This window comes from Pseudorasbora parva, chromosome 21 (assembly GCF_024679245.1).
Source record: "Pseudorasbora parva isolate DD20220531a chromosome 21, ASM2467924v1, whole genome shotgun sequence".
Taxonomy (NCBI): Eukaryota; Metazoa; Chordata; class Actinopteri; order Cypriniformes; family Gobionidae; genus Pseudorasbora; species Pseudorasbora parva.
The window spans coordinates 26,264,023-26,284,572 of record NC_090192.1 but is presented as its reverse complement, the minus strand read 5'-3'; the positions used below and the strand labels follow the sequence as shown (position 1 = coordinate 26,284,572).

Genomic DNA, 20,550 nt, shown 5'->3' with positions numbered 1-20,550 from the left:
ATAGTGTACCTAATCAGCATAGCTCACAATCTTTTCATAGATATTTTTGTTTTCCAACTAAATATTTTCCCAAAGTAACAAAAAAATCCTTCATGTTTTCAATAACAAATAGGGGAAAGTATTTCCACAATATTTTAGAGTAATGGCAAAGCCGTTCACAAAAAGAACAAGTTGTATTAATATCTTCAATTAAAATGACAACGGACTACGGACTGTGTGGCGTCAGCACGTTGTGAGCCATTACTGAACGTTGCCAGGAAACCACCAAGCCGTCCAAGGAGGTAGTAGAGTTGTCCGTTGTCCGCTGCGTTTTGGACATATCTGCAGAACAACCGAACTTGGTAAAGTGTGTCCACTTATCTGCAAAATGTGCTTTTCTTGCAAGTTTGTTAAGAAGTAATGTTAATTAGTATAGTTTGTCTTAAAGAAATATTGCATGTTTTTTGTTGTGCCTATAATAGACGTGTGATGTAACAGTATCGGGCTTGCCTTGCACAGGACAAACGTTAACGTTAAATGTTACGCTGCAACTGTAAAACGGCATTGGCTTGTCACATTATTAAGTTTTTTTTTTTTTGTTTGTTTTTTTGCTTACCTTATTGCATATCCTGCTAAATCAGCTTTGTCCTGTACTGTCACCATTTATGAGCAGCTAAGAAATCAGTTCAGTGTTTATTTCTTTATGAGCGTGTGTCATGACAAAAGAAACATCTCACCATGTGGGTTTGAATTTCATTAATCAGGAAATGGTCTCACGTTGCAGGCCAGCTTGTGGTGTAACATGTCCGCGATGCACTGGGAGGCCCGCCGCCGTCAGCAAGTGCTGGATCGCAGATTATCTGCCTCAGTTAAGCAGGTTCCCATGTTAACAGTAGCCTATACGAATGCAATACCTTTATATACGTGTATTCCTTTTTTATAAATAAGTTACATATTAAATCTAAATATGGGATTTTATTTTTGTTTAGGAAGACAAGCAAGTTAAAAACAAAGAGCTTTCTGAGGTGCACATGACACCTAGTGAGCCTGCAGAGTCCAGTGAGTCTCTAGGTAAAGCTGAATTCTCCATTGTTTGCACGCTTTAGGGGTGACTGAATTTGAATGATGAAAATACCAAATTTAACAACTACACGATGCATGAAATCTTCACTCAGAGTAAACATGTTTTCTTCAGAGGTTGGCAAGCAATGCTGTTGCAAGTGTCATGCCAAGATGAAACGATACACTGTGAGTACATTACTGCACATTTCTTTAGATAGACTGTAAACTTGTTTAACCTGTTTCTGTAATGTAGCAGTAAAATTCTACAGATACAGTGGCTAGTCATTATCTATTTAAATTTTTACATTTACATAAATAAAATTTGACTTTAAATGTTTTCTTTTTGTCCAACCCCTGTATATAAATTATATATGATGTGTATATCACATTGATTATTTAAAGAAATAGAAATTAACCAGAAAAAAGCAATATCTACATAAGATGTGTGCTTGATTTGCTCTAGTCCCTGCAGTATTCCCAGCAATGGTGAAGATGAAGGCCAGACTACTGGAAAGCACCAACTCCACATTTTATACGCACTATGTATTTTATAGGAAACCAGACTTTATTGTTTTTTCATAATCTTAATTAAAACAGAATTGGGTGTTTAACAGTTCTGATAATCAACAAATAAAAGTTAAATTTAATGTACAAATCTGTGTTGTGCACATTTTAAAACATGTTTATACAAATGTAAACACTAACAAATCAATGTGAAATTAACAACACATTCATTATTCCATTGAAATCCTGTGCATTACACGTTATTGTCATTATAATATATTGTGTCATTTAAATGGAAAAGGACTATAGTTAACAATAGCATAAAATAGCAATCCTTTTTAAAGCAGCCTATTTATATTTCTTTAGCATCAGCATTTATGGTCATACATTGGTAATGGTTTAGTCTCAGACCAGAGGGAAGTGATGTGGCATAGTGGAATTCACTCCACAGTCAATATACTCATAGGCATCTGTTGACATTTCTTCTGAATGGGACAGGTAGGAGACTTTGATATTCAATCTGTAGAGAACAAGAAATTTTACAATTACTAAATATGGGTTGAACTAACTTTATAAAATAAAGCATTGACACACAACATGCATAGATGCATTTAAGAGCATGTAAGAAAAAATGTACTTATTCTATCTTTTAGTATGAATGGTGCAAGTACCAAGTAGCAACACAAATAACTGAAATTGAATTTCTGCAAAAATATTAAGCAGCGCAACCATTTTCAACATTGATGCTGATATTAATAAATGTTACATGAGCACAAAATCAGCATATTAGAATGATTTCTGAAAAGATCAGGTCACTGAAGACTGGAGTAATGGCTGCTAAAAAAAAAAACAATCAGCTTTTTCGTTTATAGGAATAAATGACATTTTACAACATAGTAAAATAGAAAACCGTTGTTTAACATCGTAACAATTTCACAATATTACTGTTTTGCAGCATTTATAATCACATAAATGCAGCCTTGGTAAGCAGAAGAGACTTTGATCAAAAACAAAAGCTGACCCCAAACATATGAACCATACTGTATATATATTTCACTATGGGTGTGTTTTTTTAGGTCATGCACTTAAGATTTTAACATAGACCAAAGTTCACATCAATGACAGTCAGCAACAACAACAAAAACTGAGTTTGTGGAAAAAAAGCAACCATTTGTCCTTTATGGATCACTGGTTGCTTGACCCATTTTATTTGTTATTTTACTTGGTTAAACTACAGCAACCATTTTTCGGTATGGAAGTTTACATGTTTATCTCAGTTCAGTATGGTACAAACTCCCTGAAATAAAACTTAAGCTTTATAGCGCATTAAAAGATACATCAATCTATTAGCTTGTGATTGTCAGGTCTAAAACAGCGGATTTATGTTTCCCTTTGGAAGTTGGCTGAGGCCCCTACTGCTTGAGAACCACTGTTTTAGACCTCACAGATAAGCACAAGTTATTGTATGCATGTAATCATCAACATAATAATTTGTGTTCAATTTTATTCTCTATTATGCTTATTACAGCTGTTAATTTCACAAAACACATAAATAGAGTAGGCTTTTCCTTTCTACTAGCTCTAGCTTTGTAATCAGCAGATTCCCAAACTCAACATTTTTACAGCAGAGTGCTACCATAGAGGACCTGTATCTGTGAAAATGTCAGGTTCCAATCTGGTCCCCCACAAAATGATAATCACCCCAAAACTGAAGGGAATTCAAATAAAACACTGACATTTTTACCTGAAATATTTTGCATGTGCACTATACTTAATAGGCTAAAATTACAGCTGAGACTCCCATCCTTTATAAACCTTGATTTTGATTTAAATTTGGCCTTATATTGTAAATCTGGAACATCAAGGAGCTACATGTTTATATGTACATGTACTTTAAAATGTGCTCTAGAGATCAGATTTTGTGCCATAGAGCTTGTGTGATATTAATGTCTGTATAACCAACATTTGTTGTGGACCATGAAACAAAGATGGCATGATAGTTAAACCAAGTAAGATAAAAATACAAAAACTGGTGGTTTTGTCACCAATACATGACATAATCACACAAAAATTAGGAAATTTATATTTCCATTTCCATTGGACTACTTGAGATGGATTGACCATCATAAGATAAATGGACTAATTGACTTAGTTATTGCCAGTGGTCATCTGCTGCTTGTCTCGAACATGATTTAACATTATATGTGGACTAAAATACAAGTCTTTTGTTGTATTAATAGTAAAAGTGATTTACAAGGTATACCAGACATGGATTAAAATAATTATTCAATGGGCACTTTCCAAACATCAACCAAAGATGGCAACTATTGTTCAATGATTCAGTCATATAGTATGCTAATAGAAATGCATATTTGCATCTTAGAAATGTGTACTTACTGCAAATGCAAGAATAAGGTGTGAATCTGAAAGGCACGTGACTTGCAGTAATTACTGTAAAACAAACAGATATTAGAGAGCGTTTCTAGATGTATTTTGTGATTTTGAAAATTATCATATACACTGTCATAAACATGATGTAATTTACACTAAGATTATTTTTTTTGATTTATTTATTACATGAATTAGTGAGGTTTAGATCCTGATTCAATTACTTACTTGAGGCCTGTGTCATCAATAACAATGTTGGCTATAACTTTAATCTGAAAGCAAAGATGAAAGAAAGATGAATGACTCCTGTTGGATCAATGGAGGCTTTCAAGAAAGTGTTTTTGTTTTTAGATGTATTCATCATTTTCTTTCTAGGTTTTTGATCCATTGTATAATGCATCTGAGAACTTTTTAAATGGGAAAAAATGCTTTATATAACAATTGGCTTAAGTAATAAAGTTTTACCGTTTTCTGTGATCGAGGAGGCAGTATGGTGGCATTGAGAAACTTGGTCTTGCCAACCACAGTCTCGAAAATCAGCGCTTGCACAGTAAGATTATTAGCTGTGATACTGACAAAGTTTTGGTTGGTAAGATTCATTTCGTGCTGAAGAATGGATAGTATAGAGACATAGGATTACAAGCTTTATAAAAAATTGCAATACAACAGTTGAATCTTAGGGTGTCATTTATACATCAGATCACCTACCGTGACCACCATTGTAACTTTATCTGGAGTGAAATAGACCATAGATGACTGTAGTTCCACAGATGACATATCCATACTCCGTGGGAAGAGGAAAAACAGGATCAGTGAGCAGATTAGGAGGCAAAGCCCAACTGATATACACACATACATCTTCCTGTGGAAAATACATTTGAGAATATTAGCATAATGAAGCACATTTTATTAATCTTCAAAAGAGGAAATTACAGAACTATACAAGGCTGCTTGTCATAATGATACTGACGTGTGACGGGGTTTCAGCCTTTGGTCACTGCAAGGAATGACTGCCACAAGTTGGTTCTCTTGACCTAGAGATGTCAAGGGTCAAGATAAGCCAGACAGAATGAGGGTATGTTTAAGAGCCAAAACTTTTATTTGTAACAAATAATATGAAAATAAACTGAAACCTGCCTCTTGGGATACGCCCAGTGCCCTGGCAGGTAGGGCATGGATCTGACTGTCCTTCCCCATTTATACTGCCATAGTCCAACCATTTGGAAAACCTCCGTTTCTCTCCATGTTTGTTCTGGGACATAATGCTGTATTTCCAGAAGATATCAGGCCCAAACTAAAGACCTCCACCCTAAACAATAAAAAAGCTTCACTAAGGTTTGTTAATTGGCATGCGCTGTAGGTACATAATTAACGAAGAAAATCAACAAGCATACTAAATGTTTTTTGTTCAGTTTCTTTACTTAAGTGTTGTGTGACAGTGATTGTATTGTTCTAGTTATATTACAGTAACAATCCAAACGTTTCCAAAAAATCTGCTGTAAAACAGTAAAATATCCTCAAATGAACAATAAAGCTCCACAACATAAAAACTGCAAAGATGTCAAAGGGCATTATGGAACAAAGCTCCATAATGTTATTTAAAATAGCACAGTTACATGACATTTGAGGGAACATTTGTATAATTTATACATAATATGTATTAATATATTTGTAGATTTTCATATACTTTAACTCTGCATTCACGTACTATCGGAATGATCGTAAATATAGTTTCCTAGGTAAAATGGACATAAACGCCCTCTCAAGTCGTATATGCGACTTCAAAAGTGGGCATTGGGAATTTTCTGATGGCAGCATTATATCTAATAATCTCTCTCAATTGACATTATAACTTAATATAAAAAAAACAGTAACATAATATTAAGAGTAACTATTGTGATTGTTTAAGGTGTTGGTGATCACACAAATTTCGAGTTTGTGGAAAAGAAACAAATTTGTGCTAACCGTCTCCAGCTGTAACATTTTGTGGTTTAAAGGGATAGTTTACCCAAAAATGAAAATTGTCATAATTTACTTACACTGTTGTTCCAAACCTATATGAATTCATTTGTTTTGCTCTACACAAGGAAGATATTTGGAAGAATGTTTGCAACCAAGTAGATCTCCGCAGCCATTGACAACCATAACTTAGTAGGCTAACGTTAACGTTATTTTTTTCACCACTATGGACGTAACGTTAAACGGCTGCCGATTACAAACATATTTTCCAAATATCTTCCTTTGCGTTCAGCGAACAAAGAAATGTATACAGGTTTGTAACCAATTGAGTGTGACTAACTGAAATGACAGTTTTAATTTTTGGGTGAACTATCTCTTTAAATGCAATGACAAGTGAAATGTATTTAGTTAGCTATCTTATAAGGCAACTATCACAGTTTATGACTGTCTCAAAACATATGACCTGCCTGCCTGCCTAGACAGCATTTTTAACGATCGACGTGTCTTGAGCTTGTCTAAGTAACGTTAGGCAACTTTTATACGTTTCTGAACACAGCAGTAACGCTAATGTGTAAAGTTAAGAGCATTTTGAGAACACAGACAGACAACCCTACAATGTCGTACCAGAGACAAATGGCTGTTTTACGTCACAAAAGACTATGAATTTATATCAGTTTCCTTCCTAAATTAACATCATGACACATCTTGTTGTCATAACATTACTAAATGCGTTAATGTAAATTCTTATCAGAACACTTTTCCACCTACCCTGAATTCAACGGAGCATGGTTTGATATCTCGATTTACTCTTTGCCCGCAGATTAATATAAATCGTTGCGTGAGTTGAAGACACCACACGCCACTTTTCCTTCAAGACGTATGAGCTTTCGGGTGCAGATACTTCCCTCTTTGGTCCTTCACAGTTGTTGTTTTTTGTGTGTCGCCATCTGGTGTTCATACTCGATACTGCGTGTTTAAAGACTAGGTTGTGTAGGGACATTTAATATATCATGTATATTTTAAAAATATTATTTGGAAAAATAAAAAATAAAAAAAGAAATTCAGAATCTTTTTTTAAATCTTTTAAAAATAGGACAAATTTAAAGCATCTATTTCTAAAATGCTGGAAAAAACTGCTTGAGTACTGTGATATAAACCAGTGGTTCTCAAACCTGTCCTGGGGACCCCTCACCACTGCACATTTTACATGTCTCCCTCATCAGACACCCAATTCAAATCTTAGAGTCTCTACTAATGAGCTGATGATTTGAATCAGGTGTGTTTGATGAGGGAGACATGCAAAATGTGTACTGGTTGGGGGTCCCCAGGACAGGTTTGAGAACCACTGATATAAACAATAACCAATTACTTAATTTCTTTTCGCCCTGTTTTCTTTTGATGTTGCATAAAATATTTTCTTGAAAAATCAATCAAAAAGTAAAAAAAAAATGTATTGCTTAGTTATATTATATTGCCAAAAGTACGGCACACCTCTCCAAATCATTAAATTCAGGTGTTCCAATCACTTCCATGGCCACAGGTTTATAAAATCAAGCACCTAGGCCTGCAGACTGCTTCTATAAACTTTTGTGAAAGAATGGGTCGCTCTCAGGAGCTCAGTGAATTCAAAAGTTGTACTGTGATAGGTTGCCACCGTGCAATAAGTCCATCAGTGAAATTTCCTCTAAACAAAATGTTCCATGGTCAACTGTTAGTGGTATTATAACAAAGTGGAAGCAATTGGCAACAACAGCAACTCAGCCATGAAGTGGTAGGCCACGTTAAACCACAAAGTGGGTCAGCGCATGCTGAAGCGCAGTGTGCAGAAGTCAACAACTTACTATAGAGTCAATTGCTAAAGACCTCCAAACTTCATGTGGCCTTCAGATTAGCTCAAGAACAGTGCGTGGAGAGCTGCATGGAATGAGTTTCCATGGCCGAGCAGCTGCATCCAAGCCTTACATCACCAAGTGCAATGCAAAGTTGCATCAGATGCAGTGGATCAGATACAATGGTGTAAAGCATGTCACCATTGGACTCTAGAGCAGTGGAGATGTGTTCTCTTGAGTGACCAATCACACTTCTCTGTCTGGCAAGCCAATGGATGAGTCAGGGTTTGGCGGTTGCCGGGGGAACGGTACTTGCCTGACTGTATTGTGCCAAGTGTAAAGTTTGGAGGGGGGTGTTTTTCACTGGTTGGGCTTGGCCCCTAAGTTCCAGTGACAGGAAATCTTAATGAGTCAGCATGCAAAGACTTTTTGGATAATTTCATGCTCCCAACGTTGTGGGAACAGTTTGGGGATGGCCTCTTCCTGTTCCAACATGACTCCAAAACACAAAGCGAGGTCCATAAAGACATGGATGAGTGAGTTTGGTTGACTGGTCCTGACTTCAACCCGATAAAACACGAGACTGCGAGCCAGGCCTTCTCACCCAACATCAGTCCCTGACCTCACAAATGCGCTTTTAGAAGAATGTGTTTGGGAATTTTTTACCATTCTTAAACCTTATGGAAAGCCTTCCTAGAAGAGTTGAAGCTGTTATAGCTGCAAAGCCTGGGCCAACTCCATATTAAACCCTACAGATTAAAATGGGATGTCATTAAAGTTCATGTGCTTATAAAGGCAGGCATCCCCAAACGTTTGACTTTTTTGTAAGTTTCTACATAAAAATCTCAAATGCTTCTGCTGTGTAATGATTCCAATAAAACATACATAATATTATGATGAACACATTCAGAACTGCAGGAATCAAATACAATATATATATATATATATATATATATATATATATATATATATATATATATATATATATATATATATATATATAATTTGATCATACTATCATTTAAATAAAAATTCCAAACAAAGATTCAAAAAGTAGGGACTGTGGGAAACTGCACTCAGTTCCTTCCTTGAAGGAGGAAGCTGACTAAAGTCATAACTATTTTAACCTTTAGAACATTCCATAGTTTCAGCAATTTAGATGTGTGTACATTAACCAAACAGTTTTGCTGATTGGTGTGATTTGAACAATAGCAAGAAGAGTCATGATTATGCAGTGCAAATAAAACTCAAACACACTGATAATGATAATGGAATGTTTTTTTTATTCACTGTGCTGGACATAAAAAGCCATGTTGATAAGCCTTCAGTTCATAGCAATACATTGCACATGAAAATGACAAAGATGACCAAAATTGGTGCCTAGCAAAAATTTTGACCAATCAATCACTGGTTGAGTTAAGCATGACTGAAAGACTCGTTGCACATTCCTATACGTCTGGCAGCCCAACACCTTAGTGTGAAATGAATTAGTGTGATTTAAAATAAGATATACAAATATAGAGGTCACTGTGACAAATAACAAAATCAACAAGCTTTTCTTTTTATATATTTCCTCTGAGAGGCAAAAGTGCTCAAACAAACGGAAACCCTCTGGGTATTGTTTTAAGTTAGTCCTCTTATCTAATCAAGCAGTACAAAAGATACCTGAAGCCTACCTAACAGCAGTCTATATGTGTTAGTAGGGCACACACACTGAATAAAGATAGCATATTAAGACTGCGTAATAAACCTTATGTTGTAATCCCCATTCATAACGTCCTACAAACATTAAACTAAAATTGTACAATCAAGTAATTGCATCATTGCAGCTATGGTCAGTTATAGTGATAGTTCTCTTTTTCGAGTCCAATCTATTTCCCTCAGAAAAGAACATCAGAGGCATTTCACCAGAATACTGCAACACGATGAAATCATTTACAATTCCTATACTTCACTGAGGTTGCCACGGTGCTTCCTAATGTCTGGAGATGTGCCATTCGCTGTCGGTCAACTGCACCAGCTCGTTGACCACATCAAGCAAACTATAGTGATGCTTTCTCAGCAATCTCTGATTGAGCGGCTGGTTACTGAAACCCATCTCCTGTAAAACAGCCATCATGGAGGCATCCTCGCAGGCTGGGTCAACAGCAGGCCGCTGAAAGAGAACCAAAGCAAAGTTAGTGTTAAAGGTCACTCTCATGCCAGGTCCAGGGTTTAAAGATAATAAAGAATGCAGAAAAGCCATGATGAAGTACACAATGGATGGCACAACTTTCTAGAAACAGTACACTAGTGTTTAAAGGTTTGTAGTCAGTAAAAAAAATGTATTCAGCAAGGACGCATTATTTCCTTCAGCTAAGACACTTCCACTGCACACTGTTCGTCATGATGGTTTTGAATTGCTTGAAATATGATTGGAATCACTTCAAAAAGGAAAATACAGTTAAGTACAACATGTGCAGTGGAAGTCTGTCATATTGGCTACATAAAATAAAAATAAGAACTACACTACTGTAAAAGAATGTTGTGAACCATTGTTTGAGCTTGTTGAGCACAATAGAGTTGCACCTTTATGACTTAATAAGTTTTAAGTTTCCTTTTGTTTTGTGCTGAACAAATTGTAAAACTGTTGATATACAAGTCACATAGTTGAGGTCAAAATAACTAACTAATAACTCACCTAAAAAACTGTTAAAACTACATTTCGTAACACAACAACAGTAGTTTTTACAACTTGTGGTGCATTTGCTTGACCACCATGAGAGTTGCCTCAAGCAGTGATACAAACGGTTTGAGTGCCGATAATGGTTGAATATCGCATGGCAGGTTAAAAATGATAACCAGAACACATTTATTACTGTAATAAAACATTGTGATTTTTGTGGGTTGCCGTGTTTCAGCGCATCCCCAACAGGAGTTACACATTCTGACTTCAATGTGTAATTTAAGTTCACTTGCCTTGTGCATTCGTTTCATTTTGTGCAGACATAAGTTGTAATATTATGTTTATTTTGTATAAATATCTGACACATATTACATAGAATGCGTTGAGTTAAATAACCCGTTAGCAAAGTGCAACATTAATAGGCTAACTAAAATTGGTAATGTCATATACATAACATTATAAGTAAGTAGCTTTGCAAGAGAATGCAAAAGCATTGACATATATTTTATTCCATCACCACATCCCTTTAAAGGCTCCCTATTGGTGAGCATTAGACATCTTACGACCCAAACATTTTAAACGGTAGTGTAATAGAAAGAAGTCACAATATGGTGGCTGTTTAGGTTCTGTTCTGATGAGGAAAAATGTATCACCTCTGCCGGTGTGCTCTGGCCTGTGAAGAGTGCTTTATAAGCAGAGGCAGCCACAGAGAGTGCTCCCTTCACCAGCCCCTCTGTCAGACCACCGTGACGTGCCCTGCAGAAGAATAAAAACAGGAACATAAGGTCATGTCATAATAGTCCTGTGCCAAAAAAACAAGGGAACTCAAAAGATTAACATTCATAAAACCATCCTGAAGCAATGAGGAAAACTATGAGGAAAAACTGTTCCAAAAAAAGAAAGCCAACATGATTAACATGCTTAACATGCCTATGCTAAATAGTTTGCTTATTTAAAAGAATTTAATAAAAGGTGTTGTGTTAACCTTGACACGACAAAGAAAAAATGTGGTCAACCACAGGAAAACATTGTCTGCAGAGCTACTTCCTCTTCTGCTGCACTCAAACTTTTAGCTTAAGCAAAAGGTGGATTTATCCACTTTGGTCCTTCTCACTTTCCTAAAATATATGTATCCTGAAATAAATATACAATCATACTGATGCCTGCTGTAATACATGCAAGAAGAAATTATCTCACTGTGTTGTTATACCTGAGATCCTGGGAGCTGCAGTTCTCAAAGGCACTAACAGGGGCCTCTGAATGAGCTGATCTGCAAGCTAGGGATAAAAAATATATATATATTAAGACAACAAATACAGTGGGGGTGTATGGTCTACAGAACCAAGGAAATATATGCCTATAACAAAAATATTACTTAATATTTAATAAATAAATATTTTTTTCTTTTAATACAGTTTAAAAAATAATTAAAGGGTTTGTTCACCCAAAAATTAAAATTATTTCATTAATTACTCACCCTCATGTCATTGGACACCCGTAAGACCTTCAGTCATCTTCAGAACACAATTGAAAATATTTTTGTTGAAAGCTGATGGCTGAGAAAGGTTTCAGAAAGGCCTCCATTGGCATTTAGTACATTCCCACTCACAAGACCCATATAAAAGGCACTAAAAACATCGATACAAAGTCCATCTCACTACAGAGGCTGTACAATAATTTTACGAAGAGACGAGAGAAAAAAAAAAAAAACCTTTATCTGCCAAGTTATTGTCTTCCGTGTAGGTCTCGGACTTGAACTCACGCGATAGCGGCGCTCCTCCTCTTCTGGGTCATCTGGTATCTGAGCGGTGGAGCTGCATCATATTCTCACGCGTGCGTCGAGTTCACATCAATAACTTGGTGGATAAAGTCGTTATTTAGATTTTTGTGTGCACAATAACTATTTTCGTCGCATTGTAATATTATTGTACAGCCACTGTAGTGAGATGGGCTTTGTATCGACATCTTTAGTGCCTTATATGGGTCTTGTGAGTGGGAATGTACTGAATGCCAATGGAGGCCTATCTGAAGCCTTTCTCAGCCATCAGCTTTCAACAAAAATATCTTCATTTGTGTTCTGAAGATGAACGAAGGTCTTACAGGTGTCCAACTACATGAAAGGGAGTAATTAATGAAATCATTTTCATTTTTGAGTAAACTAACCCTTTAAGTCTTTCAAATCTTTCAAACCTAAAAATGCATGATGCTAATTTTAAAATAATCATAATAATAATGAATAATAAAAGTATGTTCGTATTTATTTATTTATTTAGCTTTTAATTTATTTGTTTATTTATTATTTTATCCACGTGTGTGTGTACTATATATATATATATATATATTATAATATATAATATATATATACACATTTCCACCACCCCTCCTCCCCCCTCGATTGCCAATGAGTCTAGCAGACAAGAAAACTCACCACTAGACTCATCCTCAGATAGGCATGCGTTCTCTTTAGAGGCCCCTGACTCAAGATCATGAGATCTCACTGATCTGCAAAAGAATGATAAAGTGATTAACACAAATGAAAGCCCATGCATAATAATAATACATTACATTCGCTCAGTGAGTTGTCTGAATGTTTTCTAACCTGTGAGTTCGAAGAGTTGGGGGTGGCGAGAGAGCTATGGATGGAGGTACCATCTCTGGAATCAGAGGGGGAGTGTCCAATATCTGAGAGGTGCACAGCATCCGATTCAGGCTGTTTTGAAGTGCTGGAACAGGGGTAGGCTCTGCATTCTCTCCTTCAGCCGTGCTCGGGATTTGCGCTGCTTCTGACTCGTTGACAAGAGGGACTGCAGCCTGGGACATTGCTGAGCTATACATTGAGTCTCCCAGGGGCCTGGAAGTATCGAAGCAGTCAGGCAGGATGACAATGTAGTCCTCAGATGAGGCAGAGGACACCTGACTGCTCACCTCATCCCACTCTCCTGCTTCTTCCTCTTTATCATGATCATTTTCATGTCCCTTTTGTTCCGCTTCTTCTTCATTCTCGTCCTGTGCAGATGGGTCGGTGTAGAGGTTTTCATTTGAGCCAATCAATCCCTCCGAAAAGACTGCAGAAATAACTAAGTGTCAATGGAACAAAGGTAAATTTCTAGTAGAAAAGGCATGTTTATTTTTAGCAAGTCCAAGTCCAGAGGCGCACTGCATTTACAGTGACACATCCAGGCCTTGTCCACACTAATACAATCTCTCTTCCATTAATTTACAATTAATACTGTAAAGCTGCTTTGAAACAATCTATATTATACAGAGTGCTATATAAATGAAGGTTGACTTGACTAATACGTTTTCAATTGAAAACCCTTTTTTTTTCTCCGTTCCGTTTTTTGAAAACGCTCTCCCAAAGAGAAAATAGCTTTGTTACTTTGGAAAGTATGTTACTTTGTACACTCCTCATATTGCAGTCCTGCAAAGATAATAGAGAATATACTAGCAATTGCGGTCCTGTGGCAAAACATGAGAGCAGCTGCGTTTTAGACCAAATATGTAATGGGGAGGGAGTGAGTGCGACCTGGACTTATCATTGAATGGTGAGATGGTTTGCTAAATAAAATGATCCTGCCAGAAGAATAGATTATGTCTGTTCAGTCATCTCATTGAGCTTTTATGAGGATTTACACATGTACAGTATTTAGCGTTTTTGGACATTTCAGTGAGGATGAGAAACTTTTGGGAAAATGCTAGTGTAGACGGAGAGCGTTTTGAAACAAAAACAGTTTTCAAATGAAGTCCGGATTAATGCAGTATGTCTGTTTAAGCAACAGCAACATAGAAAAATAACAAAAAAAGCAAAGGGAGAACCTGCACACCTGGCATGACTGATTCCTCTGTTATGACTGGCTTTGGCACAGGGGCCCGAGCCTCAGGCCTGTTTATGACTGGCAAAGGTCTGTCATTCTTCACCTGTAATGATCTCTCTTGAAAGCGAGCAGGGTCTTGAACTACAAAATAATAAAGAGAAAAATTAACAAAATAATAGAGGCCTGTAAAATATATATAGGGTAAAGAGTTATGTGAGCACTAATACATCAGACAGAAACTCACCATCATGCCTCCTCAGGTTGGGCCGAGTCCGGCGTTTGCGTTCCGGTTCCTCCTCAAGAGTGAGAGAACGAATCACAGTCTCACACACAAACTGGGTCCCACTGATGTCTTCATCTCCTTCCTCATTGCCTGGGATTTCCAGATGCTCATTTGTTCTCTGAGGCTGCAACACTAACAGAGAACATGAAACATCAGTATAAACAAGTTCATTACTAACCTATGATCCATGATCCAATCAAACATCTGGTTGTAAAAATTAACTGGAGGACATTTATCCTCCGAGAACATTGTTTGCGCTATTCTAAATAAGTTTCATGGAAAAGTCAGAAAAAAAAATGTCAAGTGTCATTTATTTGCAAAAGCCACTTTGTTTGAAATTCAAACACGATTCAAAAGTTTGGGGTCAGTATGATTTGTTTTTAGGAAATGTATCCTTTTATTCAGCAATGATGAATTAAACTGATCAAAAGTGACAGTAAAGACATTAGTAATACACAATATTTCTATTTTAAAAAACTTAACTTTCTATTAATTGGAAATTTCACATTTTCAAAATATATTAAGCAGCACAGCTATTTTCAAGATAATATAATAAGACATTTTTGGTGCACTAAATCAACATATTAGAATGATTTCCGAAGGATCATGTGACAATTCAGCTTTTCCATGACAGGACTTGAATCGATTTAAAATAACTTCTATTTCTAAACGGTAAAACATTTAATACTACAATTTTTACTGTAATTTTGATAAGCTGGATGCATTTTTAAAAATAAACTCTTAATGCCACAAGGAACTTCTTAAGAAAAATATTACCGGTCCCAAACTTTTGAACGGTAGTGTATGTGAAATACTAACTGGTTTGAGTATATTGGATCTATCCTGCTATTTAGGTAGAAATGATAGAATGATGAATGTAAAAGTTGTTAGATGTAAATACAAATCAGCAATTCAAATCCACATCAGATGCTCTAACCTTGAGATTTTTTCCTGCTAGAACGTCCAGCCTCGACTTTGCTTAGTCCCATTCCGTGCTTTGCAAACAATGGTCCATGATGAAGAGGTGGAGACACACAGGAGGTCATATCTGAGAGGATTACACAATTACTCCAAAAATGAGGCCATACTAATTATGCACATGGCATTGAGGAACAGATTCTCCCTGAGGATATATTACATAATTTATAATGACCAGAATGAGGCCTTACCGACTGGAGTGTTGGCTGGGACTTTCTCCAATTCTTGCACAATGTTTATATCCAGCAACTCAAAGGACAACAGATCCTGGAAAAACGACAAGACTTTGGACATTAATTAGGCACACATCACTGAATAAGGTGGTGGTTTTGTATCCGACAACTTACATACCTGTGCCGTCAGTAAGTCCACAGAGGGGATGTAGTATTCTCTTCGTGAGCTAGTAGACACTTCACAATCTCTGGTACCTGACCAGAAGACGCCACCTTTCCCCATCAGACAGAGATCGGTCCTCTACAAGGGTAAGAAATGTATTTGATGACAATCTCAGGAACTAAGGTAAATACTGTTGCAACATATAGGCCATGTACAATGGTTTAAAGTTGACTCACCAGTGATTTGCTGCAGTGGGCGCTGAGTTTCTGCCCTGCGCTTGGCACCACTACAATGCTACACCACACTCTGGGCCCAAATTGCACTCCACAGTGTGCCAGGCGCCAGTGAGACGTGTAGGTGCCCTCCAGCAGGGGTGCCACAAACGCCACACTCACCACACCAACCTGACCCGGCTGCAGAAAAGGCACTGCCACCTCTTTTTGCTCCCGTGACCCCAGGGTCAGGTTGCCCCACATAAACTTCAACTACAAAGACACAAGCACACATGCAAACGCAGCCCACATTTTGTTTACGACCTATATGAACATTTAAGTGGGGTTTAAAAAGTACCTTGGTATCTGAAGTCCAGCTGATGTTGCCGGTGTTCCTCATCTTCCAGTACTTGATGAACTTGGTGCCTGGCTCCAGACAAGTGCCATCTGGTAGATTCTCATCCAGAAACAAGGCAGTCATTGTGGGCACCAAGGTGGAGCAGGAGACCTTGGGACCCCTGGTTTGAGTGCACAGAGGATCATCAGAACAGCTTTGTTTCAGCGTCTGTCTTTTCCTTGAAGCTCATATCAAAAAAAGTATAAAAAGGACGTAATACATAAAGGCAGCGGGTGCATTTTGAGGTAGTTCCATCCACTTGCCAGCGATAACTCAACTATAACAGACAATGTGATAATCTTGAAAATGATTGTTCTGGGCTGGGTAGGGAGGTCACCCAGCCCTGACCCCTCTCAGTGTGGCCCTTACTCTGGACTGGAAGTTTGAGGGTCTGGGCACAGGGCCGGAGCTGGGGCTGGTCCTGGGCCTAGAGACGGGGCGGGAGCGGGGGCAAGGCCCGAGCTGGCGGTTCCATTGGAGGCTCCACTCCACAGCAGACCTCTCTTCTCCAGCCTCAGCTTCTTCTTGATCTCCTTCACCTCGGCCTTCAGCTGCCTCCGCTCAGCTTTCAGCCGCTGCCTCTCCGCCTTTCGCACCGTCCGGTCACCCCGCCTCAGAAACCTGTGTATGAACCAAAATGAATAAAAGTGAATTAGCAAGTATAATTATATCGCTTAACAACCATTTGGGCTAAGCAGAGGATACACAACAAAACTTTGAGCATCAAGTGTTTATTTTGGCTTGCCTGGGTTCCGGAGTAACTCCACGTTCCGGGACAGACAAAGGAGTCCTTGTTCTCTTTAGGTTGTGGCTGGGATCGTGTTTATGACTACATGGCTCACATAAGATGCAAGATGGACAAACGCTGCACATAAAAGGAGAGAAATGTTTTATATTGAGCATTACATTTGACATCTTGCTGGTGGAAAGATCTTCCTAACCCTATCCGAATCCCTGAAAATATTCAACAAACAGCTGAAAACTAATCTCTTCCATGATCTTCCATGAGAACTTAAAGCAGTGTTAAACAGAGGTTGTGATAGTCTTTTCTTCCTTATTGTTAAGCATATTCAAGTGAAACAGCTCCTTAAACAAGAAAAAATGTACAGCATGATTTAATTTTGTCCATCAGGAATTGACGGAATCATTGGCTCACTGTGTTTTGCTGTGATCTTGTGAGTGACAGGCAGGCTGTCCCGCCCTCACACCAGCAAAGACATAATCAGAGAAGAGAAGTCATTGCAAGAGGGAGGGGAAGTTATTTTTATTAAAGATTACGAGGGCACATGAAAAAAAAAATCTAAAATTATTAATAATAAATGATGCGCATGGATAAATCCTTATTAATAAATTATGTGCACAGAAAAAAGCTTTTATAATAAATACTGTAACATTCGTTCAATAAAAATACATTGTTTGATTGTGAAAAAAATCTACTTTCACTATTTCTTAATACTTCTGTTCTAGCTTGTACCATTCTGAACAATGTTTGAATTATGTTGAATTGCTAGCACTTCTCATATTATTGCCAACTGAATACGAATCTTTTGTTGTATTCCTCATTTGTAAGTCACTTTTTATTAAAGCGTTTGCTAAATGAATAAAATATAATAATAAATACATCTTGTGATTCAGCTTCTCAAATAGTGTGTAGCTAATAAATATTCTTAAAGAGTGTCATTTGTAAAATGTTTTTGGAAATTCTCACCTGCACTGATATCCTCCCCCAGTGGCTGGTCCTTTACAACTACTGCAATTTGGAGTTGAGCTAGAGGCCCTTAGCGTGGTGGAGCTCGTTGCTTTCTGAGTGCCGGAGGTGCTTGGCTCCTCTGCTGGAGGATCCAAGGCTCTGTGTGTGCAACACTGGCCAGAAAACTCACTGCACATCCTGTCCACCACTTCCCTTACCACTTGATCTTTGAACTGCAAGGTAGATTGAGAACACTTTTACAACATTTTGGATCAGATTTAAGAAAAGACCTATAAAATGATCAGTTTGACATTTTTTAGATACAGTACCCTGTCCATGTAGGATTTGAACCACGTTGGGACGGCTTCCTCCTCGGTTTTCATCCCTTTGTTTTCTTTGGTCACAGCCTGTTTAAGGAAAATAACACAAACAGGTTTTTGCAGTTTAAAATTGTCTTGCACTGCAATAAGTTCAGTCCATTATTATTTAATTTTGTTACAACATATGCATGAACTAATAAACAGCTCACATGATAAAGATAGCATATAGCACGTGTCATACTCCCGTCTGCGAGGTAATTTCTGAAATGTATGTATGACATCTCGGTTATCACTTCTAAGTTAGTGCTTTCCTTGTGAATATTACCCCTTTGATGCATATACATTATATATATATATAAAATACCATGATTAAACAGTCACAGTTTGTAATTATTGCTTGTAAGTTTTATGTTTGCATCTTATTGTCGTCAACCAAACCGTAACCAGTTTTTTATACCTAAAAAAGGCCCATAGGCAGGAAATTAGATGGTAATATGTAGATAGTTACAGTCTATAAATAAATAAACATTACTCACAAAATCACCAGAATTGAATGATCTGGTGCTGTTTTTACAACAGCAAAAAAAGCTCTAGAAACGCCCTTGATAATAAGTAATGAAACTAGTCGTAAATTTTCAGTCAGCCCTTTAGAGGGTACAGCTAAGGCAGAAATCAAGTTTGACACAAGTATGTTTAAGTACAAGACCACAAACTGCTTACCGAGTCCCGCTCGGGGGTCACCTGGGTCTCCTTGTCTGCCATCTTGACCCTTGCTCGATACGGTGGAGCTGGTCTAGGATCTATCTTTAGTTCCTTCAACTCTGCCTTCACTGCACCACCCTCTGCCTGACCCTTCATTTTATAGACATTCATGTGTAGCTGATTGGCTTGCTTAAATGCACTCTAAATGAAACAAATACATCTTGTTTAAAGCCTTGGACTTTTTTTTATAATTATGATGATGACAGAAAACAAAGGCATGCGCATGGGGCTCAGTGGAGTAAACTGGCTCGTGCATCACAAAACATTTTTTTTTTTAAAGAATATTGATACTTTTCTTACCTTTAGAGCTTCTGTATATTCATCTGTGATGTAGTCAAATAATGAAAACAAAAATATTTTATATTTATTATGATTATGACATCAAATTTTCAACAGTGCACAACATATTTTGTGACAAACACTGATTGAATGTATTACAAACCTTGACTGTTTATGCACACCTGTAAAAAAATAAATGGACAATGTAAATAAAAGTGCCTTTAAAAATAGTTTTATAACAATAAATAGTTTACTGAATATTGTCATAATCGTCATAATTTGTTAAAACGGTAAGCCATCAATGAAATCTGTAAAACTATGAAATCCACACACGTTATTTACCTCCTCGTTGTCCTCGTCAAAATATTTCACTTGAAAATGGCTCAAGCCGAATGTGGTTTTAATCTAGAAGTTATAAAAAGGCATAAACTCAGTAAACCATGTAAAAAAAAAAGGAACACCATCAAGAACTGCAGCTTTTTTAAAGGCAGATTAGAGCAAAAAACAATATTCTCCAACGTAACTCTTTATTTACAAGCCGTCATCTGATTTATGGCCTCACAGAAGGGTCAAGAGCAAATAACATATATTGTTGCAATTTAGATCACTGGGGTTTATATCAAAGACTCAAATGAGATATATGTTATGATATATCTGCTAGGATAGGATTAAATATAAGCTTAAACGTGTTATACTCCCGGTTAAGATTTGTTTATGTAGGCCTCTGCTACGGCCTTCCATGACCAAGAAATGTAAACGTCCCCACATAAACGCCACCCAGCAAGGCTTAATGACTCCTTACCCAGGCCTCCACAGTCTCCCACTGTGCTTTGTTCGTGTCCAAGACTGGAAATTTCTTCACGTTGCCCCTAAAGTTCACTTTGACAGTGACGGGGAGGTTCATGACTGTGAGCCAGAGTCAAGTGATACGTATGATGCGGGGATATGATGCTCTAAAAATGCCCGTTGTGGTGTCAACACTGTGAGACTGGTCTTTCGCGTCCTTGTTTACATCGCTAGATTCGTACACGCCCCCAAATCACGTCACAGGAAGTGTCTCAGATTTACTTACGTATGCTTACGTCCTGGTCC

At 37.4% G+C, this 20,550-nt stretch overlaps 2 protein-coding genes across 3 annotated transcripts; both read right to left on the bottom strand.

Moving 5' to 3' along the window:
- Positions 1-1,583: 1,583 nt before the first annotated feature.
- Positions 1,584-6,831, bottom strand: tmem106a (transmembrane protein 106A). The gene is made up of 8 exons (XM_067429341.1): positions 6,661-6,831; positions 5,071-5,242; positions 4,904-4,967; positions 4,642-4,795; positions 4,399-4,539; positions 4,162-4,205; positions 3,943-3,996; positions 1,584-2,065 (listed from the first exon to the last, which is right to left on the bottom strand). Exons 2-8 carry the CDS (start codon positions 5,192-5,194, stop codon positions 1,951-1,953), a joined length of 696 nt encoding a protein of 231 aa, XP_067285442.1. The 5' UTR covers positions 5,195-5,242; positions 6,661-6,831; the 3' UTR covers positions 1,584-1,950.
- A 2,153-nt stretch (positions 6,832-8,984) lies between these two features.
- Positions 8,985-20,490, bottom strand: nbr1a (NBR1 autophagy cargo receptor a). Of its 2 annotated transcripts, none has more exons than XM_067429448.1 (21): positions 20,261-20,490; positions 19,801-19,863; positions 19,622-19,640; positions 19,480-19,502; positions 19,138-19,320; positions 18,427-18,504; positions 18,116-18,330; positions 17,153-17,272; positions 16,777-17,028; positions 16,369-16,528; positions 16,035-16,283; positions 15,814-15,936; positions 15,654-15,729; positions 15,422-15,532; positions 14,446-14,616; positions 14,211-14,342; positions 12,986-13,463; positions 12,815-12,888; positions 11,597-11,663; positions 11,040-11,142; positions 8,985-9,876 (listed from the first exon to the last, which is right to left on the bottom strand). In XM_067429448.1, exons 1-21 carry the CDS (start codon positions 20,360-20,362, stop codon positions 9,697-9,699), a joined length of 2,979 nt encoding a protein of 992 aa, XP_067285549.1. In that variant the 5' UTR covers positions 20,363-20,490; the 3' UTR covers positions 8,985-9,696. The 2 variants fall into 2 exon arrangements, with proteins under 2 accessions (XP_067285549.1, XP_067285550.1); XM_067429449.1 differs by having other exon boundaries at positions 12,986-13,451.
- Positions 20,491-20,550: the final 60 nt, after the last annotated feature.

Coding starts and splice junctions, on each gene's coding strand:
- tmem106a (XM_067429341.1), bottom strand. CDS start 5,194: ATGTCCCAGAACAAACATGGAGAGAAACGGAGGTTTTCCAAATGGTTG. Junction 3,997..4,161: donor ATTGATGACACAGGCCTCAA/GTAAGTAATTGA, acceptor TTTGTTTTACAG/TAATTACTGCAAGTCACGTG. Junction 2,066..3,942: donor ACCTTATTCTTGCATTTGCA/GTAAGTACACAT, acceptor TGTTCTCTACAG/ATTGAATATCAAAGTCTCCT.
- nbr1a (XM_067429448.1), bottom strand. CDS start 20,362: ATGAACCTCCCCGTCACTGTCAAAGTGAACTTTAGGGGCAACGTGAAG. Junction 19,321..19,479: donor AATATACAGAAGCTCTAAAG/GTAAGAAAAGTA, acceptor TGTTTCATTTAG/AGTGCATTTAAGCAAGCCAA. Junction 15,730..15,813: donor TGGACTTACTGACGGCACAG/GTATGTAAGTTG, acceptor TCGTTTTTCCAG/GATCTGTTGTCCTTTGAGTT.